Source organism: Neoarius graeffei, chromosome 10, assembly GCF_027579695.1.
Source record: "Neoarius graeffei isolate fNeoGra1 chromosome 10, fNeoGra1.pri, whole genome shotgun sequence".
Lineage (NCBI taxonomy): Eukaryota > Metazoa > Chordata > Actinopteri > Siluriformes > Ariidae > Neoarius > Neoarius graeffei.
This window is the reverse complement of record NC_083578.1, coordinates 57,235,879-57,261,293: the sequence shown is the minus strand read 5'-3', so window position 1 is coordinate 57,261,293 and position 25,415 is coordinate 57,235,879. Positions and strand designations below refer to the sequence as shown.

The window sequence follows — 25,415 nt, the reverse complement described above, 5'->3', positions numbered from 1 at the left end:
CAAGTTTTGTGCAGAATGTCTAGTTCTTTCAAATAAAACAACCAGAACTGAAATACATAGAGAACTGAGGGAGGAGACATGATTTAACTGAACATAAAGTTGTAAACAAAGTTGTAAATTGTTTACAACAAGAAAATCAACAAACAAATGACCAAGTTTTGTTCCCCGAGGGAAGATCTACCCAAAACATTGATAAGAACTGAAATTGGGTGAGAACTGTGGGAGGAGATAGAATTCTAGTGAAAAGTCCCAAAATTCATGAAGTTGACCTAATTAGCAGTTCGTTACCAAAAAAATTGACAATACAATGACCAAGTGTTGTGCAGAATGACTAGTTCTTTCAAACAAAACACTCAGGACTGAAATCCATTGAGAATTGAGGGAGGAGATTTGATTTAAGTGAAAATAAACAAAGCTGGAAACAAATTGTTTACAACAGGAAACTCAACAAACAAACGACCAAGTTTTGTTCCTCAAGAGAAGACCTACCCAAAACATCGATCACAACTGGGATCAGATGAGAAATGAGAGAGGAGATAAAACTCTATTGAGAGGCCTGGAAAAGTTGTTAATTTGGCCTAATTACTAACTCGTTAGCAAAAATTTGACAAAACAACGACCAAGTTTTGTGTGGAGTGATCAGTTCTTTCAAGCAAAACAATCGGAATGGAAATCTGTGGAGAATTGACTTAGGAGATACGATTTAACTGAATTGTGGACAATGGACATATGATGGACGCCATTCCATGGCAATAGCTCATGAGTGGCTATGAGTATGAGTGGACTCGCTCTCATTCGGCGGTCTAAGAGGAATAACTAAGTTCATGATCAGGAGGTGTCTTTCGCCTTAATGCTGATCTCGAATGCAATTAATTTGAGTATCGGGCTGGGATCTCCCCTCGTGGCTCTCTGTTACAAAATGCAAACTGTATTAGCATAACAGGCCTTTGTTTGAGACTTGCATGATAACTATCCACTTTTATGTTAAAGTGTTATCGAAGACTGGTGACTCGCCTCAATTAATTAAGAATCTACATTTAAGTTAGGGGTTATTCCCCATGATTTTTGTTTATATTGTAGAATTGACGCGTTGTCTGTAGGGAAGTCTCATCATCATCGGAGCGTCCTCAGACGAACATCATGAACTACTCGTCTCCAGAGTCTCCTCTCCACCATTGCTTTTGACAGGTCATTCTTCATTATTTCAGAGTCTTCAACCAGTTGGTCAACAAACGTTCTTGCAGGACGACCTCTTGGTCACTTTCCATGTATTGGTTCCCATAGCAACACACAGAAGTCAAATTACATAATTAGTCGGTGTTCATTTATTATTAACTAAGTGCAAGGCAGTTGGTTGCCCCTAACTGCACCAAATACACTTGCTGCATGGCATTTCACTTACAAGTATGTAGGAGAAACCCTCCGAATAGGCTAGTAATTAGGCTACTGTGTCAAACTAGGTTTGGTGGAAGCAGTAGCTGATAATGTTTATGACGTGCATTGATTGCCAAGTCCTTCTTGAGCCAGATGATGGCCATAATCAAATGTCCCTCTTGCTTTAGGGTTGAACACTTAAGGCAGGGACTGACAGAGCTGACATGCATGAATTGCAGCTGCAGGAGCCTAGCAACATGGTCTGCCAGGCTAGTCCAACTAGAGAAGCTCTCAATTGTCCTCTGCACAGAACAACAGCGCTGTCTCCTTGTGCATACAAGCACCGCAGAGCTGAGTCACAGGAGGCCCCCCACTAGGGGCAAATGCAGGAAAAGTAAATCCACTGGCCCAAAACGCTGATACTTTGGCCTCAGAGTTTGCAGAGATTAAAACCCTCCTACGTAATTCTGCAACAACCTAGTGCACAGCCTGCTAGCATACCCGCTACAGCCACGCAACAGTCTCCTTCTGAGACACTGCCTCCGGCAAGGTCACTGGCCTTTGAGATCCAGGAGGAAGAAGTCCTCTCCACTAGAGCTTCAGAGAGCCTAGTTCTCAGTGGTAGGGGGGTTGAAGAGGGGGGAGTGGAGAGCTCCCACTTCTCTCATCCCAACTCCCAGGAGATGAGCCACAGTTCACTGAGGGACTCCAAGACTAGCCAGACATCAGTCAGGCCTGCTGTGAAGATGGCTCTAGCATGCCTGGGGTTGGATGCAGCACCAGCCCAGGTGACTCCTCAAAGTGCCTTTTTTAAGAAGATCTCTCGGTGTGCACCTTCTCTGTCCCACCTTTAGCCCCGTATATCGAGGAGCTGCAGAGATGCTGGGCTGACCTCAGACATTCCTCTCATCTCCCCAGTGAATGCACAATGCTGGCTAGCATGCAGGATGCAGCTGATCATGGCCTAGACCGCCTGCCTGATATACAGCCAGCTGTCGCTGCCCTGATGCTGTCAGCTGATGAAGCACTTAGACCCAATACGCACTTAGACCCAGCCGCAATGTCAGTTGACAGACGATCTGATTGTAAGGAGCTATGACACAGCAGCTCATACTGGATGCATTGGGAATTCTATGTCACACCTTATACTTGCCCTGACCCAGACATTGCAGACCTCTGAGATTGACCCTTCTGCCCAAAGATTGAGTGATGCCTCTTTGCAGGCATTTGCCTATATGACCAGAAAGTTGGGTAGGCTAATGTCTTCGCTAACTCTTGTTTGGTATCAGGTATGGCTGGCCCAGTCTCAGCTTCTGGAACCCTGCAGGAAAGTCCCCTGCTCCCTTTCTGTTGTTCCGGGACAGCTGTTTGGACCTGCTGCACAGCAATCTCTGGAGTGTAGCCTACAGGTTACGCAGGCCAGACAGCAGTTTGTCAGTGTGTGCCATGACCCCCTTCCAGACAGAGGCCCACTGTGGCAATAAATATGACTCAGACAATACTATGACTGATAACGCAGCCGAAGGCACAACGCTCAAACTGGCTTTGCCAGTCAACCCACACCCAGCCCCCTCACTTGATATAGTGTGGCCAGTCATCTGGCCATCACCCCTCTAGGAAGGGGTGAGGGGGCAGACAATGACTGTCTCTCCCACGGTCGAGTGCTTCATCAAGCAGCAGCTCAGGTGCTGGGAAGCGCTTATGTCAGACCCCTGGTTTGTGCCAACCCTGTCACAGGGTTACAGCATTCAATTCAGACGTTGACCGCCGAGGTTTCGTGGGGTCAAAATGACCATTGTCAAGGACTCGAACAAGGCTCTGGCCCTACACCAGGAGGTCTCGATTCTCCTGAAGCTGACTGCCATCGAGCCATTAGACAGCTCTTCACAGAACAGTGGATTCTATTCCACTTATTTTATTATCCCAAAAAAGGATGGTGGACTTTGCCTCATATTGGATTTGAGGCCTCTGAAAAAGTATCTCAAGGTTTTCAAGTTCCATACATTAAGAACAGTGGATGTGCTGCAGAGCATCAGGCAGAACAACTGGTTTACAACCATAGACCAGAAAGATGTTCCAATCACATTCCCATCATACCTCAGCACAGGTAGTTCCTCTGTTTTGCCTTCGAGGGCAGGGCTTACCAGTTTTGTGTGCTCCCATTCAGAATCTCAATAGCACCAAGAGTCTTTACAAGGTGTGTAGCAGCAGCACTGTCCCCACTACAAGCCAGAGGGATGCACATTTTCCCATACCTGGACGACTGGCTGATTTCTTCCCAGTCAAAGGTAGATGCTTTAAGGGAATCAGGTTCACTGATCTTCCATGTCACCAAGCTAGGGCTGACAATAAATCATGAAACCCAGTCAGTGCACAGTGTTTCTTGGCATCCAGTTGGACTCACAACCGATGACTGCCACCCCCTCTCCGCAGCAGATTCACAACATCCCCCAGCTCATCAGTTGCTTCAAGGGAGGCACAGCCCTAGCCTTCAGATAATTTCTCAGACTGCTAGGCATGCTCACAGCAGCCTCATCCATGATCCCTTTAGGCCAGGGGTGGGGAACCTTTTTCCTATCAAGGGCCATTTTGAGTTTTATAACATCCTATGGGGGCCAAACTAAATTTAACCCATAACTTCTGATGAAAATTTTAAGATGCAGCCCGTTTATTTTAGCTTTCTTTCATGCTATTCAAATAAAAAAGCAACTTGGTATAACTTTGTTTTATCCCTTTTTAATCTTCCCATTTTCTTTTTAAATTTTATCCACCTCTTATTGCTTTAATGCTCTGTTTCTAGTCGTGTGTTCTTATTGATTTTATATGTACTGATGTAAAGCACTTTGAGCATTTTATGTGATGAAGATGCTACAATATAATAATATTTTACCTATTATTATTATTATAATATCTGGCTGACCTAAAGTGAAGGCTGGAACTGCTTCTCTTTGGCGAGGCGTCTGATGTCAGATGATACAGATGACGATGCTACTCGCAGCTGGTTTTCCAGGTTTGGGTCAATCAGTCTTGAGCAGAACCGATTCTTTGGAAGAGTCAGTTTTGAGAAGAACTCACAGCAGTAGATTGTCCCAAACAGTGATGCAAACTTCAGTGCATGTCTCCTCAGAGTGGGAAAATCCTCAGGACGCACATACAGTTTGTAGAACTCAAGCAGAGGAAGGTTCCGTCTGTAGCCAGTCCACTTAGCTTGTCAAACTGCAGGTCGAATTTGTTCACAGCCAAAACAATTTGCTCAAACAAATCCTCACCTTTGGTAGTGCCATGCATGGCTTGCAAAGACAGCATTTCCTCCCGCTTATCAAACTCTGCTGTAATCCCATGCACAAAAATTGCGAGTAGGGCGGTATTTGTGATGTCTGTTGTCTCGTCGCAGGCTAAAGAGAAAAACTGAAAATCCCTCGCGGTGTTTTCTCAATGTCTTGTGTCATGTCAGTAATCTGATCGGAGAAGGTTCTTCGAGACAAACTGACACTTTGGAAAAGTTTCACTTTGTCTGGTACAAGCAGTTCTGTGGCAGCGACAAGGGACTCCTTCACAAACTCCCCTTCTGAATGTGGTTTCAGTTTCTTGGCGATTAGCTCACTTACCACAAAACTAGCCTGTGTAACATTTTCTTAGTTACCTTGAGGTCTTGTGAATGTTGCTTGTTGGGCGCCCAAACTCCGCCGAAGAGCATTAATTTTATCCACACGCACTTGTCCTTTCAGCTCGTCCAGCTTGGCATGTTTGGTGCTGTAATGACACTCCAGATTAGCCTTTTTCATCACTGCAAGGGCGTCCCCACAAACTAAGCAAACTGGCTTGCTTTTTACTTCTACAAAAAAATAATTGCTTGTCCATTTTTCCTGAAAAGCGCAACATTCCACATCTACCTTTTTTTTCTTCATACTCGCCATGGCGCATTTTGGTGAAATTGTTAAACAGTCTGTCTATGCCTACTAAATGACGTGATGTGACTGCGCATGACCACGCTCTGCTCATATGGGGTTCAGGACCCTGACCTTGGTCCGGAAAGACAACCACTCGCCTATCTTTTTAATTGAGGTCTCATTTTTTTCTGATTCAAATTTTTTTGTGTGTGTGTGCACGAGTAATTATGAATCATCTTGTGTGCCGGATCAAACGGTCTTGCGGGCTATATACGGCCCAGAAGCCAGCCGTTCCCCACCCCTGCTTTAGGCCTTCTGTCATTGAGGCCTCTCCAGATCTGGCTGAACAATATTTGTCTGCACCCCACTCAACAAAGATGCAAGCTGGTCAAAGTCGCTGCCAGCTGCCCAAGATGCCTGCACCCATGGAGGAGAAAAACATATCTGTTCCTTTAGGGCCCATACCTTCTCGCAGACAGGTTGTAGCCACAGATGCCTCCCTAGCAGGGTGGGGAGCAGTGTGGCAACGCAGAACGGTCAGAGACCAGTGGAGTCCTCGGCAGCAGGAACACCACATAAATGTGTTGGAACTACAGGCTGTTCTGCTTGCCCTCAAACATTTCCTCCCAGTGCTGGTAGGGAAACATGTCCTTATAAGGACAGACAACACATCTGTGGTCTACCATATAAACCACCAGGGGAGCACCAGGTCCAAACAGTCCTTAAGGATAGCACAACAGCTATTACTGTGGGCCCATACTCACCTATTGAGCCTGAGGGCAATACACTTACCAGACACTCAGAACAAGGCAACAGGTCTCCTATCCCAGCAATGCCCTCATCCTAAGGAATGGAGGCTGCATCCCGAAGTGGTACAAGAGATTTGGAACAGATGTGGCAAGGCGGAGGTGGAGCTTTTTGCCTTGCAGGCAACAACACACTGTCCCCTCTGGTATTGTCTAGGGGAAATCAACAAGCCCCTTGGACCAAGACGCGCTGGCTCATGTGTGGCCAGATCGGCTACTGTACACTTTCCCTCCACTACTGTTAATACTGCCCACTCTACACAGGATCCTCAATGGGAATCATGAGGTGCTACCAATAGCCCCCAGATGGCCTGGGAGGGTGTGGTTCCCAATATTACACAGGTTACTGGACAGGGAGCCCTGGTGCCTCCCTGTACAATGGGATCTGGCATCCGAACCCAGCATGGCTGCAACTCTGGGTCTGGTCTTTGAAGGGCAAGAGCCATTGTTAGGCTCCTGTAATCCAGCAGTTGTGCGGACGATCAACAGCTCCCAGGCACCTTCCACCACTGCACTCTATGCTAACAGATGGAAGATTTTTTCTGAATGGTGCCATGCAAAATATCAGGAACTGACGTGCTGTTCTACACCAGTAATTCTCAGTTTTTTCCAGTCCCACCTTGACAAAGGCCTTGTGGCCTCCACCATCAAGGTTTATATAGCTGCCATCTCAGCCATGCATAACAGGGTAGAAGGAATGACTGTTGGGTCCCATACTCTTGTGACACACTTTAAGGGTGCACAAAGGCTAAGACCACCTCAGAGAAACCCAGTACCCTCTTGTGACTTGCCCTTTGTATTAAAAAGGCACTGTGCCAACCCTCATTTGAACCTCTAGAGAGGTTGAAATTGAAATATTTGTCTATGAAAACAGACTCTCTCTTTGCCATGGCTTCGGCCAGACAAGTAGGCGAGTTGCACGCCTTATCAGTGAGCCAAGAGTGCCTACATTGGAATCCTGGTGGCACAGGGGTAACCTTATGGCCTAACCCTTCCTTTCTCCCAAAGATCTTTTCATCTTCTTGCACAAACCAGCCCCTCAGTCTGGCAGCTTTTGAGCCCCCAACTCAAGAGGATAAACAAGGGCAGAGTGCATAGTTAGTGTGCCCAGTGCAAGCATTAAAGACTTATATTCAAACCACTGCTGACTTCCGGCAGTCAGATTCACTGTTTGTCTGCCATACAGGGCAAAGGCAAAGTCATGCCTTGTCCAAACAGCAGGTGTTGAAATGGATTGTAGATGCTACTGTCTATGCCTATAGGGGCAGTGGTCTCCCAATCCCTCATGTGAGGGGTCACTCAACGAGGAGTGTGTTTTATGGGCAGCCCTACAAAGGGTTCCTCTTTCAGATATCTGTTCAGCTGCATCCTGGACATCAACTGGCATATTTGCAAGATTCTATAGGGTTAATGTGGTCTCTCACAACCCAGTGGCAACAGCCATTCTTCCTACTCCTTCCTAAAGGGGCAAGTAGGTCTTCCTCACGACCTTGTTGGTATTAGTCATCCAGGTGCTTAAAGCGCCGCCTCTGGCGGTCAGTAGAAATGAAATAAAATGATGGTTACGGATGTAACCATGGTTCTATGAATTTCAGATGACTGCCAGAGCTTGGCAGTCACTCCGAATACTGCAAGAAGATTGCCAAGAGGTCACTTCCTGGGTGAACGTGCCTTTAGTGCCAGGGCAGGGGGCATACATTGCCCAGGCCACAGGTGACTTTGTTGATACAAACACTCGACCTACATGTACACGTCATGGACATTTGAAATTCATAGAACCGCGGTTACATACGTAACCATCATTTTAAGTGTTCCTTCCTAATAAATCTCCCAAAATCTCATGGAGAGTCAACTGTAGCACAGCCAAAAAAAATTATTTTTTGGCACTCAGCATGTTGGGTGATGCTGTTTGTTGTTATTGGATTTAAACTCTGGGGTTGGGGAAGGGAGGGGGATTAGAGCTACAAAACTAATTTTTCATTTACTTACTTTTGATTGCAGTTTAAACAATGTGTTTGTGAAAGGTAAAACCAGCACAGAAAAGTTGAGGCCTGGCAAATTAGCTGACATCTGTCAAATAAGTCCTGAATCACGAATATACAACTGAGAGATTAAGGTGCACTCATTGAGCCTTTTGTAATTTTCTTACAATAAAAAGAGACATGTTTACTCAGGAAACAAATGAGAGCATGTTGTAACTCTGAGTTAATTGAGTCAGATGGAAGGAGATATAAACAAATTCTTTTGCTCTAAATGTTTAATATAGTGATCTCCACCAACACATTCTCATGCTGGGAGTGTACACTGAATATGAGGCCTCATCAAGACAGCACATCCTGTAAACTATAGATGGTATAAAATTTCATCATTGGGGTTGTTCCCAATTCTCTCAGGAAGAAAAATTAATGACTACAATGAATCCTCCTCAGAAGAGCCAGTCATTTAGTTACTCACCTTCAATACTTCAACTGGAAACTCATTAGTAGTTTGTGTAAATATTATGACATGACTGTTGCTATCAAAAATAACCATGTCAAACACAGCATGCTGACAAAAACAACTGGTTCATTTTCCATAATTCAAAATCAACCAAGTAAACCAAGTTTGACAGTACTTGAAATAAGACACCTGCACTATTTAGAAGAGGTAGATGATGGTATACAGGTTTAAAACATGGCTTGAAAGCAGTGCCTTCAAATTCAATTCAGTCCAGCAGAAATTGCTCCTCCAGACATTGGTTTCAGTGATGGAAATAATGTTTACTCACCAGTAAAGAGTCAGTGACGACTGTCTCTAGATTCTCTATCATTTTCGGGTCAGAAAGAACACGTTCAAGCAGAAGCAGAAGTGCCTGCTGTAAGCTGGACAGGCTAGAACACCACAGAGCCATCACAGCTACATCCTCCATCACCAGCTTCTTACTGAGACATAAGACAGAGAGAAAGAGAATGTGGTTCCTTAAGTATGTAATTTGTACAGTGTATAGTTTGTGTATTTTTTTACACAGTATGTATATAATATATACTATAAATTTTAATACACCAATTTAAAAAAGCTGTACCTGAGCCAGGCTGTGTTAACTGCTTTTATAAACTCTTCACTGAGATAAGAACAGTGACACAAATTACAATGCTTTAGCAGTGCACCAATAAGAGGTGTCACCTCAGGACACGTGACCAAGGGGACACAAGCTACTGATAAAGAATGGATGTTGTCAAACATGCACCTGCAATAAAACACATGATACAGGAGATGTGATTAAGACAGTATGAATGGGGCAGTGTCGTGTGTGAATATACTGGACAATGCAATTTAAAAAGAATATTGTAGAAAGCAGGAGCTTGTCTGCTCTGATCATGCAAACTTGACATCTGATCTGTAAGTGTTTCTGACAGGAATTTGTTTTAAGCCTGTTTTTAACTGAAGATTTAACACCTGTATGAACAACAACAAAGCGGATAGAACAAAAACATTAAAAAAAACAAAACTGCAGCACAGAAGGGCACACATTGCACGCCTTAAGGAGCTGGTGTGGATTAAAGCATTTCAGTAAGCATATTCGTGCTGCAAGACACACACACACACACACACACACACACACACACACACACACACACACACACACACACACACACACACCACGACAAATGATGTTTTAGATGTGAATTGGCCTTACTTCATGCCCAAATACTGACACAAATGAATGTGCTGAATGCTACAAACCTTTTTAAAGAGGCTGCTGGAGTGACATGACTAATATTGACCTCCGTTGTCAGTAATGCCACCATCTGCAGCAGACAAAACTACATACCGTTACTGAACAATCATACACCAAGCTACAACACTAATGATTAAAACCAGGATGTCCATTACTATTTATTAACTATACAAGAACTGAAGCGGATGAACCAAGTGTGATTTCTTCACCTTTTTAAGACTTGCTGAGTAATACTGCTGAGGTGGGAAGCCGCTATGTTTCTCCAGAGCATGCGCCATACTGCCCTCATCTTCTGAAGTTAGATGGCACAGCAAATTCTGTTTAAGACAGGCATTTAACAGCAGTCATCTTTTACACTCAAGTACTTTAACATTTTTGAAATTGGTTCCAGAGTAGAGTTTATTGTATTCTTTCACACATGGTAATTTTTTACCATGCATGAGGAACATGAAGAAAGAAAAGATGAGGGAAGCATTGTGAGAAACAATGAGAAAAGAGAGAGAAATAGAAAGTTAAAGCTAAAGATGGCTATAATGGAGACAGGACACATGGCCATTACTGCTCAGCCTCAGAACCCTACTGCTCAAGGACTGAAAAAACACACTGTCCTCTGATGTGGGATTGTAAGTGAGCCAGGCTGGTGCGGTTGATCAAGAGATGGCAGTGGATTGGGCAATGGGGCCATTAATGACAGGACAGAATTTAGGCAGCAGAAAACCCCAGAACCACCCATTCAGTTTTCTTTCAGACTTTGCCACCCACATGAAGAGAAGAAATAATGCAGAACACTCCCAAACATGACAGAACTGGCTTTCCATTTGATGAGGCTGTCTGTTTATTCACGCAAAGCAGTAAAGGAATGCAGGACTCAGTTGACATTAAAAGTTGAATGTGAGGGGAAAAAACCCTATTGGAATAACAGAAGAAAAACCTCATGAATGAGGAGCGTCTTCATTGATGGTGTTAGACATTCAGATGTTAGCAGAAAAAAGGAAAACATGGAGAAGTATTCCCTATTTGGACCAAAGCATTATAAAACTGAAATTTTTTAGGTAACTAGGGAATACCATTGTGATGTTATGTTCTAGTTCCTTATGTTCTGGACCACCAGGGCATTTTTCTTTCAGAACTAGCATCATTTTCTCATGCAGTTGTTTACTAACCGAGCACTAACAAAGTCATTACCTCATGACCAAGGCCATACATGTGTACCCTATAAAAGACCTCCACTACATCACACTCTTCTTACCTATTCTTGCCTTGCTAAGTACGTAACAGATTCCAGATGTTAGATGATTAAAACAATCTAACTGAAATAAAATTTATTTAAAAGTTTTTAGAAAATTGTTATAGTAAAATCTGCACAGTCAAGGGGAGTTCATCAAGGTCACCTGGAGTGATAGCAACTTAGCACTGATAGTAGTGATTTACTAGTATTTTATCTGTATATATTACATAGACACGAGTGCTTTACTGGGAAATATCTCATCTCATTATCTCTAACTGCTTTATCCTTCTACAGGGTCGCAGGCAAGCTGGAGCCTATCCCAGCTGACTACAGGCGAAAGGCGGGGTACACCCTGGACAAGTCGCCAGGTCATCACAGGGCTGACACATAGACACAGACAACCATTCACACTCACATTCACACCTATGGTCAATTTAGAGTCACCAGTTAACCTAACCTGCATGTCTTTGGACTGTGGGGGAAACCGGAGCACCCGGAGGAAACCCACGCGGACACGGGGAGAACATGCAAACTCCGCACAGAAAGGCCCTCGCCGGCCACGGGGATCGAACCCGGACCTTCTTGCTGTGAGGCGACAGCGCTAACCACTACACCACCATGCCACCCACTGGGAAATATGCCACTCATATTTTTCATATGAACTACATCCAGGACATATTTTTCAATATCCTCATTTGTGAGGAAATCGATTAATTTTCATAAATTTGGGTACTTTTTGTTTATGAAATCTATCTATATAATAAAATCACACGTTAGCTTGAAGATATGAAGCTTATCTTCATGTTGAAAAGCTCATATTTTTCATAGGAAATACATTGCAGACCTGAGTAACACATTTTCCGATATTTCACTCCAATGACGTCACTGCCAGTTTTTCCCGCTGACTTGATGCATGTTGTCAAAATGACAAATCGGTTCAAAATTAAAATTCTTTTGATTAACTTGAATTTGTGTGTGTGTGTGTGTGTGTGTGTGTGTGTGTGTGTGTGTGTGTGTGTGTGTGTGTCTATATAAAAACGGCAGTCCGACTGTCCAGGACAGCCAAATGTTTGGTCTGGATGAGTTAAATCAGCATCTGCCTGTCCGATAGGTCAAGCTGAATATTTGTTGAAAATCACCATTTTTGTAGTAATTATTCAAGAGTTACGTCTATAAAGTTCCAACAAAACTAGTTCTGTCCCCTCAGTGATCTGGCTGTGTTATGGTTTATGAAATTCCGGGGAAGCTGAGTACAGCAGGTGCGAGTTTAAAACTAACCATGTTTTAATATCTAATTATACATTATTAAACTTTGAATTAATTGAAATCGGAGAAACGGTGATCAAATACCTCAATAAAATAAATATCTGTGGTGAATCTTCATTTAATTCGGACATTCATTGTATTTTTCTTTTGTATAGTACACATTAACGATCACAAATATCGTAAAATATTTCATGGGAATTTTATTACAGTGCCAAACTCACTCTCAGTTTTTCTTCATTCACAACATGATTCTGTCACCCTTATCTTGTCCACCTTGTTTTCTTTTTGTTTCAGTTCTTTAAATTAATTTATACTTCAAGTTTTACTGGATTAATCAAGATTTAACTATATTTCCTCCAAAAGCTTTGAATTTGGGTGAGTCTAACTCTTAAAATTGCAGATCAGATAATGGGTTACAACACATACACCATAATGGGGCATTGGATAGTTTTTGTTTATTGTTACAGTTAAAATTTGAGTTTTATTGAAAAATTATAAATCAAAACAATGATTACCTGATTTTTCATAAAAACCTTTGTTAACCACTTTCCTTCCATTGAACTAGTAAATACATACTAATAAAAAGATTCTGGTCATGGCAAGTTAATACGTGGTCAAGACAAGTGAAACATCTTGCTGCTTGTCCGACTGGACAAGTGGATTAAAAAGTTAACGTCGAGCCCTAGAACATTACATGGTGGCACAAAGGTATGAAATTTATCTTCTCGTGTTAAATATTTCACTCATTCCCTCAGCTCACTCGTGAAATATACATTCACCAATAGGGTGCATCAATTGCCCTCAGTTTCATAAAATCTGATGCATTTCATTTTTGTTTGGGTGTTCCTTTTCACCAATAAAGACATCCTGTAAAATTTTTTGACCATATTCAAAAGTCTAATGGTGGCACCATGAGGTTCATTTTTTGCCAAAAAATGCTTATGTTTTCGCATAAGGTTTGAATCACAATGTTGGACTCCATTTATTGATTTCTTGTGACCCAGAAATCATGTTAAGAACCTTTGCAAGGGATTGAGAAGCATTAATGTGATTCACAATACATTTGTATTGTTTAAAAGTAGTTGAACAATGATTCAATGAACAGCTAAAACTCAAACTGTGCTTGATAATATATTTAGAATATGTACTAAAAATGTGTATCTAACATATTTGGTATACTCTATAAGGTGCCATAATGTTTCATGAAAAGTGATCAAAATTTTGTCATAAAAGTCATAAAATAGCAGCTTTTTCCATAACTTTGAGCTCCTGGTGCCACCATTAAACTTTTGAATTTTGTCAAAATATTTCACCCAGTGTGTTTTCTTACCGAAAGGAACATAAAAACAAAAATGCATCATGATCGGAGGAACTTTTCATTTTTAGGGGGCAACTGATGCACCCTATTCACCAATCAAAGATAAACTTCATATCTTCATGCAACTGTGTAATATCACACGCACACGCAACAGCTGTGTAGCTGCATACAACTGGAATATAAAACGGGCTGACACACCGCTTTGTAAAGCATATGATAAGCCTGCATGTGTATGCATGTGTATAACACCATGGCACATTTGTTCTTGGTCCATGAATGGAAGTTCAGTGAGCACAGAGAACTTACCATGTAGCACTCCAAGCTAAGGAAGCCATAGCAACACGGTATGGAAAATCATTGGGTCTACTGACACAAATGAGAAGGCAAGTTTGCTTGCTCAAATGCCATTGTCAGAAGCTATGCCATGGTACACATGTTCAGGAGGCAACTGATCACCTCTCCTTGGTTGAAACACAAACCAAGCACACCCACAGTCATTTTATTTTAGAAGAAGTGAGTTTTAAATACACAATGGCAGAGGGAAGGAGTTATGTAGGATATAGAATGTGCCACATTGGCACATGGCAGTGGACTATAATTCAAAGTCAGGTTCAAATCAGGGCAAGGACTGACCAAACCACCAAAGCATTCATCAGAAGCTCCAGAGAATTCCTGTACTGACTTAACATACGGTACATGGTCAACAGTGGGCTGGTTTCTTCCTCTGCAATTAAAGCGATGGAGGTTGATATCAGATCAGAGCACAGGTCAACCCCATAGAGGTGCATGACACAAGACCATATAGACTGTTGAAGTGCAGTCACTCCTAGGTAACAGGCAGGAAATGATTGGACATAAAACCCGACTTGCATGCTCCATGAACCTTTTTGACGAAAGACTGAGGTGCCTCAATTAAGAAAGATATTACAGAACTGCAAGTGGCCACACATATTAAACTTGCCTCTAAAAGCTGTCTATCTACTTGGTGGTTGCTATCAGACAGCAGATTCACTGTCATGTAAACCATGTCTGGAGATTAGCAAATTTACAAAGAGATGGTTCAGCTAATTTGGAACACCTGTAGAAGAGCACTAGTTCATCTGTTTGTGAACAGACAGACAATTCAATGCCCAATATGGTTCAGGGACAGGATCTGGGCTAGGATGCCTTTAACATGACTGACCAAATCTAAGACTGCATGCTTTTCAACTGCTGTCACCATTATGGATGATGCTGTAGACCATGTCTACGTAAAAGATTACGCAGTTGGTATTGTTTATAGCCCAATTTTATTTTTTATTTTATGTCATTGATGGGCTCTCCGTGCCCACTAGCCATCAGACTGAACCTGCTATCCCAGAGACAAGGGTCACTATGCCACAGGTGAAGTTTGTTCTCAGGGACAGAACAACCCAGCATACTGGCATATTCACAAGGGGTCAGGCACAGTTATGAGTGCATGTTGTGTATGCAAGGGCTGTATGCAAGCAAATGGAAAGTTTTGTGTGGTAGGTGGCATGAAACATTGGATATAAACCTCCTATCTTGCACTCTGAATAATGTTTTAGCATATTTGTAAAGTCAACTAGAAGTATCTGTGTCTGGATCTACCCTAAAGATGTACATAGTAGCATTGTCTTCATGCAGGGAAAGAACTGATGATTTGTCACTGGGAGTGACAAAACTAGTAAGGGCATTTCTCAAAGATGTAGAATGTCTCCAAATCCCAGGTAAAGCAATGGTCCCACATTGGGACCTGGAATTGGTGCAAGGCAGTTTGTGTAACTTGCCATCTGAACTAATAGAAAACGTGAATATAAAGTGTCTTTCATTTAAGACATCCATTCAGTGAACTATATTCACCATTGATCAGCACACATTGCCAAAGTTGAGTTCAAATTTGATTCCAGGGGTGAATCAACCTTTTTAAAAAGTGTGGTATGTGTGTGTGTGAGAGAGAGTGGGGGGTGGGCATTGATACCCAAATGATTTTTATGTATTTATGTTTTATTGTATGGGTTTTTAAAAATACAAAAATAAACTTAGAAAAATTTACAAAAATAGATATTGGAAACATGAAAACAAAAATGATGTAATAGGCTCAAGTTGACCTTACTGATCAAGTGACTTTACAACCAGTCCTTGATGTTAATACTGAAAATTCCAAGCAACTACAGTACTCTACTTAACCTAGCTACCTTACTACTCAAAACAACCAAAGGTATGCTTCCGTTTCTCTTTACAAGGAACGAATTGTAACTAAAAGATTAGGGCAGATCTTAAACCTAATTTTATTTGTCTGCACACCTGTGCAACATTATTGGCAACTTCCTCCTGTCTCACTGAGGTTGATGCCTGCTGCAACTGTCTATCCTAAACAAGCAAAACATAGCAGTAACAAGGAATGAGTTATTGAACTTAATAATTACCAAACAAGTAGTCTTCCATTACCTAAACGTTCACAGACATAGGACACATTAAGGAATGCAAAAACACCACCAACAAAAACTGAATGATCTAGCACATCTAATTCATCTCTTTATAACTCCACTTACATTATTTGGCTTGAAAAAGGAGTCAATACTCCTTTGTCTTTTCCTTTTCTGCACCATAATTATAGGCATATGGCATAAAAAGAACAATTGTAGCTAATAGGACAATTCTATGATAGTAAAATGCAATAAGGCAAGTGATGGCCCCAAAACACTAACAGTTTAACTTGCTAGTTCATTGTGACAGTGCTGTTTAACTACATAAATCCAAACACCATTGGCTAGCATTAATATATGGCTAGCTAGCTGGTTTATGATTGACCTTGCCATCTCCTCTAGGATATTTATATTCTTCCATGGATAATGTTAGCTGGAATCACTAAGCAAAACAGCACTATGAAGTAAATTCTACAAATACTATCTACATAGCCTGATACAATATAGTTTCAGACCTTAAATTTGTTGAAAGCTTCATGCCTTTTCACGTATGTAAGGTTAGTTACATCTTTGAACTCACCTTTGAATTGTTAACTTTGAATTGGTTCTTTCTTCTCTGACTCTGAAGAATTGGCCGTGATGGTCATTCTGTCAATCTAACTTGACCTTCGTGTGTGTGTGTGTGTGTGTGTGTGTGTGTGTGTGTGTGTGTGTGTGTGTGTGTGAGAGATTTTTCACATACAGAACTCCTACTCTAGAGTAGGATTTTTTTTGTTTCATTTTGTTTTTTGCATATTTCAGTTTCATTTTTATCCCACAAAAAAGTGGGGGGACAGAAGTGTGTGACGTAAGCATGACTGTATAACTACATGGAGGATCATCAGGCCATTTGGGTCATTCAGATTGATGAGAAAGACAAGAGGATGAGCATAATGAAACAGGGATCTTTATAGGCTCCAGATTCAAGGTCACAACTACAAGGTGACAACTTTGCTATTAATACTTTGTTACGAAACAAACATACAGAGAAACTCCATTAGTTCCAGAAAGAAACCACCTCGGCTGTCTTCCACATAGTCATAGAACCATAAGTGCAAATGCAACTCACTGCCCTTTATGTCCAATTGTCCTTGAAGACAATGATAAAGAGAGGATAAGAACAAGCATGACCAAGTACTGAGCTCAGCAAGAAAAGTAGAACCATCACTGTATGGTTCTTACTCACACCACTGAAAATTTCCGGACCAACAGCTAATCCCATGTCTTTACCATTCTCTCTTTCACGCCCCAGGCCTTTTCCCACATTCTGTATCTACCTACTGCTATACAAAAGCTAGTTAGCTGAGAAAATACTGTAAGATGAATCAGCGCAGTGCAGGGCCTCTTGGAACATCCACACCTCCCTCTGTCTTCACTTCCATTTGTATAGGTCAAAACACATCTGGCAAATTAAAAGTTTACTTTAAAAGCCTTCCTTTAACTAGCGCAATGTTTTATTAGATGACAACAAAAAAGAATATGCACACGTTTTAATCCGGTAAAAATGTGAAAGGTTCCATACTGCTTATGGTAAACCATCTGTGTGAACACTAAAAAGCCCACTTTTTTATTGCTTCCCCCTAATCATATCTGTATAAATGGCATGTGTTAAAAAATTTGGAACTTTTAGTGGTTTGGAAACAGCAATGTAAAAGATCACTACCTGTACAACATCAGAAGTGAACCTGTCATATTACAACCACAGACAGAGCATTTTACCAACTTGTCAAACCAAACAAACAGAGTAGTGTACCATTTTGACTGCAAGTACACTTATTCAGTTGTCACACTTCTGTTGTACCAAAGTACAAGTGTGTTTGGTTCACTGTACCAAAGATTACAGTGAAAAAAGAAAAAAAAATTAAGAGATTAAAAAAAGGTACATAATTTATATAAAAGTCATCTGTTCACTTCAGGGCAGGTAATCTGACATGGAGACTGTGAAGGACTACGAGAATAAACACTGAGTGAAGATTGCTTTATGGTAAATGGCTGTGTGCATGTGTGTGTGTATATATATATATATATATATATATATATATATATATATATATATATATATGTGTGTGTGTGTGTGTGCGCGCGCGCGCATGTACCCGTATCCACTCGTTGGCCCGGTGCTCCACAACATTCTGAGGCTCTGCACTATATAGAAACCACATGCACTGCAGCAGAAACCTCCTGCTTGCTCCTGAAGGACAGAAACCATACACATAGAAAACAAAGAAAATTAAGTTTGAGATTATTTAATACGTGGTTTGTGTTGAGGTCTTCAGAGTAAATAAATGCAGGAGGAACGTAGTGATTTTAAGGAGAGAAACGTGAGTAAAGAGAGACAAAAGGAAACAGGGAGTTATCTAGAAAACAGAGGAAGATGCAGAATGATACAAACAGAATGTGTGTGTGTGCGCGTGTGAGAGAGAGAGAAAGAGAGAGAGAGACCTAAAAAGAGGGAGGAAAAAGAATAAAAGGGAAAATAAATGCCCAGCAGGTCGCTAAAGGGTTCACTGGAAAATGACTGTAAATACCTAACGCCTGCAGACCCATTTCTCCATCCCAAATAGGAAACACACCCCCAGCAAGTAAGAGAGTCATAAATTTACCATCCGCAGTAACATATGGGTTCCAACAAAGTCTTCCCAGGAACTGGCCCACAAAAGGAAACCTCTTCATGGCCTCAGTGGTAGAGCTCTGAAAAACAGTGCGCACATGCACACACACTTTTTGAACCCAAGCAACAATAACAACTACAGTGATTATGTACTAATTTTTTCTTATTATGGAAAAATATAGTAAAATAATACATGTACACATTTGAACATGGCATTGAACATGTAAGCTAATTAACACTGTTCTTTATACTCAGGTAGATTGTCAAGTCTCCAAACTGTTGGAGTCTAATTTCTCATTTGGTTTCAACACACGATGTAGTGCCCTATACCTGGTCTACCTGAACAAGACCTATACCAGCTATTATGAACGATGAATTCTAATTTGCCTTCAGGATTATTCAAGCCAAGAAAAGGCTTTTGGTGCCCCTTTATAGAAAGTATTCCCACAAAGCCAAATGGATAGAGTCACCGATTACTTTTTTTTAAAAGACATTTACGTAATTAATGAACACCAGCAGACTACCAGAGGAATCTTGGGGTTCACAGCTTTCTGCATTAATTCAAGATGTGTGCTGTTAATTTACTGTATATTGGAATCAGTTCAAAGGAACAGACCCCTTTTTACATGCCCCATACATATAATACGCAGTGTGATCCAGAATGATGTGTGTGAAAAATGAATGATAAAACCCTAAAAGAATGTTTAGCTTATAAAATGGTCATGGCCAGAACAGAGCTAAATGCATAGCATCAAAAAATGAGTGAATCAGAGACACCACTGGGATTTGAAGACTGTTGTGACTGGAAAAAATTTATCAGTGCCATCTTAACTCACGTGTCCATTTCTATAGTCTATACACTCCTATAGAGCCACCTTCTAATTACCCAAGGGGCTGTACGTATTCACTGTCTCATCATTTGTGCTTTCTGCAATCATTATGTATTATCTATGGTTTATGATGATGTGGTTGTTATCGCTGTTGGTGTTATCACTACCAGAATAAAAAAAAGATGCTTGAAAAATTAGGTAATACAGTGGTGCTTGAAAGTTTGTGAACCCTTTAGAATTTTCTATATTTCTGCATAAATATGACCTAAAACATCAGATTTTCACACAAGTCCTAAAACTAGATAAAGAGAACCCAGTTAAACAAATGAGACAAAAATATTATACTTGGTCATTTATTTATTGAGGAAAATGATCCAATATTACATGTCTGTGAGTGGCAAAAGTATGTGAATGTCTAGGATTAGCAGTTAATTTGAAGGTGAAATTAGAGTCAGGTGTTTGTCATCCCACTGATTGAAATCAGGTGCGAGTGGGCACCCCGTTTTATTTAAAGAACAGGGATGTATCAAAGTCTGATCTTCACAACACATGTTTGTGGAAGTGTATCATGGCACGAACAAAGGAGATTTCTGAGGACATCAGAAAAAGCGTTGTTGATGCTCATCAGGCTGGAAAAGGTTACAAAACCATCTCTAAAGAGTTTGGACTCCACCAATCCACAGTCAGACAGACTGTGTACAAATGGAGGAAATTCAAGACCATTGTTACCCTCCCCAGGAGTGGTTGACCAACAAAGATTACTCCAAGAGCAAGGTGTGCAATAGTCAGCGAGGTCACAAAGGACCCCAGGGTACCTTCTAAACAACTGAAGGCCTGTTCATGAATCCACCATCAGGAGAACACTGAACAACAATGGTGTGCATGGCAGGGTTGCAAGGAGAAAGCCACTGCTCTCCAAAAAGAACATTGCTGCTCATCTGCAGTTTGCTAAAGATCACATGGACAAGCCAGAAGGCTATTGGAAAAATGTTTTGTGGACGGATGAGATCATAATAGAACATTTTAGTTTAAATGAGAAGTGTTATGTTTGGAGAAAGGAAACCACTGAATTCCAGCATAAGAACCTTATCCCATCTGTGAGACATGATGGTGGTAGTATCATGGTTTGGGCCTGTTTTGCTGCATCTGGGCCAGGATGGCTTGCCATCATTGATGGGACAATGCATTCTGAATCATACAAGCGAATTCTAAAGGAAAATGTCAGGACATCTGTCCATGAACTGAAGCTCAAGAGAAGGTGGGTCATGCAGCAAGACAACGACCCTAAGCACACAAGTCGTTCTACCAAAGAACGGTTAAAGAAGAATAAAGTTAATGTTTTGGAATGGCCAAGTCAAAGTCCTGACCTTAATCCAATTGAAACGTTGTGGAAGGACCTGAAGCGAGCAGTTCATGTGAGGAAACCCACCAATATCCCAGATTTGAAGCTGTTCTGTATGGAGGAATGGGCTAAAATTCCTCCAAGCCGCTGTGCAGGACTGATCAACAGTTACCGGAAGCGTTTAGTTGCGGTTATTGCTGCACAAGGGGGTCACACCAGATACTGAAAGCAAAGGTTCACAAACTTTTGCCACTCACAGACATGTAATATTGGATCATTTTCCTCAATAAATAAATGACCAAAGTATAAGATTTTTGTCTCATTTGTTTAACTGGGTTCTTTATCTACTTTTAGGACTTGTGTGAAAATCTGATTATGTTTTAGGTCATATTTATGCAGAAATATAGAAAATTCTAAAGGGTTCACAAACTTTCAAGCACCACTGTACAAGTGCTTTGATAACAGAAATATTCATTATGAATACACACAATCTCACATACACTTACAAGACACAGAGTGCATGATCACCTTTATTCAGCACCCACAGCAGGAGTAGATGAATGGTGGCGGGTTGGGAAAGCCAAACAGCAGGAAAAACACCAACTACACAAACTTTAAATGTACTGTATATACAGTACTGTGCAAAAGTCTTAGGCACCCTTTATTTACACAGGAACTTTGTTATAGATTTCTATTTTATGACTTCTACATTATTGAGTCAGTACAAAAACATTTTAGAGTTCCAAACGTTAGTTTTCCAGCACAAAATTAAATGTTACCAAAAATGTTTGTATCTGAGCAGCATATTACATAAGAGACCACTTTTCAGATTAAAAAAGAAAACATAATGAAGGTGACTGGGTTTTGCTGCAGAATTAAGAAGCGAGTGTGACAGTCAAAGTGTCCTGAAGAACTGTGGCTGGTTCTGCAAGATGCTCAGTAAAACCTACAGCTCATTTCCTTATAAAACTGCACTCATTGTACCTGAGACTAATAATATATATATATACACAACCCCGATTCCAAAAAAGTTGGGACAAAGTACAAATTGTAAATAAAAAGGCAATGCAATAATTTACAAATCTCAAAAATTGATATTGTATTCACAAAAGAACATAGACAACATATCAAATGTCGAAAGTGAGACATTTTGAAATTTCATGCCGAATATTGGCTCATTTGAAATTTCATGACAGCAACACATCTCAAAAAAGTTGGGACAGGGGCAATAAGAGGCTGGAAAAGTTAAAGGTACAAAAAAGGAACAGCTGGAGGACCAAATTGCAACTCATTAGGTCAATTGGCAATAGGTCATTAACATGACTGGGCATAAAAAGAGCATCTTGGAGTGGCAGCGGCTCTCAGAAGTAAAGATGGGAAGAGGATCACCAATCCCCCTAATTCTGCACCGACAAATAGTGGAGCAATATCAGAAAGGAGTTCGACAGTGTAAAATTGCAAAGAGTTTGAACATATCATCATCTACAGTGCATAATATCATCAAAAGATTCAGAGAATCTGGAAGAATCTCTGTGCGTAAGGGTCAAGGCCGGAAAACCATACTGGGTCCCTGTGATCTTCGGGCCCTTAGACGGCACTGCATCACATACAGGCATGCTTCTGTATTGGAAATCACAAAATGGGCTCAGGAATATTTCCAGAGAACATTATCTGTGAATGCAATTCACTGTGCCATCCGCTGTTGCCAGCTAAATCTCTATAGTTCAAAGAAGAAGCCGTATCTAAACATGATCCAGAAGCGCAGACGTCTTCTCTGGGCCAAGGCTAATTTAAAATGGACTGTGGCAAAGTGGAAAACTGTTCTGTGGTCAGACGAATCAAAATTTGAAGTTCTTTATGGAAATCAGGGACGCTGTGTCATTCGGACTAAAGAGGAGAAGGACGACCCAAGTTGTTATCAGCGCTCAGTTCAGAAGCCTGTATCTCTGATGGTATGGGGTTGCATTAGTGCATGTGGCATGGGCAACTTACACATCTGGAAAGACACCATCAATGCTGAAAGGTATATCCAGGTTCTAGAGCAACATATGCTCCCATCCAGACGACGTCTCTTTCAGGGAAGACCTTGCATTTTCCAACATGACAATGCCAAACCACATACTGCATCAATTACAGCATCATGGCTGAGTAGAAGAAGGGTCCGGGTACTGAACTGGCCAGCCTGCAGTCCAGATCTTTCACCCATAGAAAACATTTGGTGCATCATAAAACGGAAGATACGACAAAAAAGACCCAAGACAGTTGAGCAACTAGAATCCTACATTAGACAAGAATGGGTTAACATTCCTATCCCTAAACTTGAGCAACTTGTCTCCTCAGTCCCCAGACGTTTACAGACTGTTGTAAAGAGAAAAGGGGATGTCTCACAGTGGTAAAGATGGCCTTGTCCCAACTTTTTTGAGATGTGTTGTTGTCATGAAATTTAAAATCACCTAATTTTTCTCTTTAAATGATACATTTTCTCAGTTTAAACATTCGATATGTCATCAATTTTGAAACGTCCACATCATTGCATTCTGTTTTTATTTACAATTTGTACTTTGTCCCAACTTTTTTGGAATCGGGGTTGTGTGTATATATATATATATATATATATATATATATATATATATATATATATATATACACACACACACACACACACAGTATATCTCATCTCATTATCTCTAGCCGCTTTATCCTGTTCTACAGGGTCGCAGGCAAGCTGGAGCCTATCCCAGCTGACTACAGGCGAAAGGCGGGGTACACCCTGGACAAGTCGCCAGGTCATCACAGGGCTGACACATAGACACAGACAATCATTCACACTCACACCTACGGTCAATTTAGAGTCACCAGTTAACCTAACCTGCATGTCTTTGGACTGTGGGGGAAACCGGAGCACCCGGAGGAAACCCACGCGGACACGGGGAGAACATGCAAACTCCACACAGAAAGGCCCTCGCCAGCCACGGGGCTCGAACCCGGACCTTCTTGCTGTGAGGCGACAGCGCTAACCACTACACCACCGTGCCACCCCTCACTGTGTGTGTATATATATATATATATATATATATATATATATATATATATATATATTTTTTTTTAAGCAAAGGGTCGTCTCACACCAAATACTGACTTTCATTTATTCTAGCTTACTGCTGTTGATAGTATTTTTTAATGCTGAAACATTTCATTTCGTTATTTTTGAAGCCATTTGTAGTCTACAGCATCTCTTTACATGTGCCTAGGACTTTTGCACAGTCCTGTACGTACATATCTTATTTGTTGTTTTGGCCCAATGCAAAAAAAGTTTTGTGGATGCTCAATATTAATGTAGTCCCACTTCAACTCATACAACAGATTTATGACTAATTTATGACCATCAAAATTACACCAGAGCACAAACACACAAAAAAAATGCCATGAGTTTCATCAGAAAATTACACTTACGCTGGCACAAAAATGGTGCCCCCATGTCTTACCAGCCTATACCAGGATGATACTCTTAATCTCAATTAAGAGCTCCCAATTGTGAAAGCCTATTTGGACAGAAATACAGATCCTTCAGATGCAAACATTTCAGTATTAACATTTTTTTGTAATGGGTCTATGTCATTTATTTGCCACCAGGCCTTGAGGATGACCTGATGCTTAAACATCACTACAACAATCTTGGACCCCTTGACTATGTCAACACTGGGGACCCTCAGCTCCAGAAAACAATTAATCAAGAATATTTACTACCATTTAACAATATTACAATTTTGCTGCATATAAATTGCAGGAATACAGTAAAAGAACATCCTTCATGAAACTCCTGACAGCAGAGAAACAGCAAAGTGGCGGAGTGGAACAACATCTTACACAACAGGGCCAATATGGTATACCTTATTAAATCAATCATTTTAATAAACCAGATTATGTTACATTAGTCCTCTGTAACCAAACCCTGTATTTGGTCAAGAATGATGGGAAGAGCAGGATAAGATGAGTCACTGCATCTAGCCTTAGTGACCATTGTAATGAGTAGAATTAGAAAGTATGACGTCAAAATTGTTTTCCTTTCCAACAGGGCAGGCACTGAGACAACATAGCATATAGCAGTAAGAGCTCCTGAGGTGTTAAGACTGCAGTTCATTTAAGAAAGGGCGCCTTTCAAGGAGTACATGGATGGTGTGAAGCAGGACTTTTACAAACACTAGACCTTCACAGAGTCATGCATCCAGCCTAACCCCCCCCAACCATAACTCCCACCCCCCTGCCAAAACAAACAATTTAGTCCCTGATTAAAAATTTTGATCCAAACACTTGATGCAGGGATACATTAGGTTAACTCAGGCAATCCCTTGGTGGCTATTAGCCCACTAACTCAACACCATGGCAATGCCAACAAACTGCCTGGTCCAGCACAGAGAAGCCACTGTTCATGCCATGGTCTCTGGAGTACAGTCACAGTCTACCTGAAGTTCTCAACACAAGGACTATATCACAGGCTTATTACTGATACATGGAGTTGGATGATTTCTGTTTTGCCGTACAAATAGTTTCTGTTTGAAAAGTG

The 25,415-nt window shown here is 41.1% G+C and overlaps 1 protein-coding gene across 1 annotated transcript in view; it reads right to left on the bottom strand.

Moving 5' to 3' along the window:
• fancc (FA complementation group C) overlaps positions 1 to 25,415 on the bottom strand; it is a 91,912-nt gene that overhangs the window by 37,420 nt on the left and 29,077 nt on the right. Inside the window, exons 3-8 of the mRNA XM_060931925.1 lie at positions 18,672 to 18,759; positions 18,165 to 18,259; positions 9,998 to 10,105; positions 9,794 to 9,858; positions 9,132 to 9,296; positions 8,838 to 8,991 (exon numbers count right to left, since the gene is read on the bottom strand). Coding sequence (XP_060787908.1) covers positions 8,838 to 8,991; positions 9,132 to 9,296; positions 9,794 to 9,858; positions 9,998 to 10,105; positions 18,165 to 18,259; positions 18,672 to 18,759 — 675 coding nt within the window. The remainder of the gene's footprint in view (positions 1 to 8,837; positions 8,992 to 9,131; positions 9,297 to 9,793; positions 9,859 to 9,997; positions 10,106 to 18,164; positions 18,260 to 18,671; positions 18,760 to 25,415) is intronic.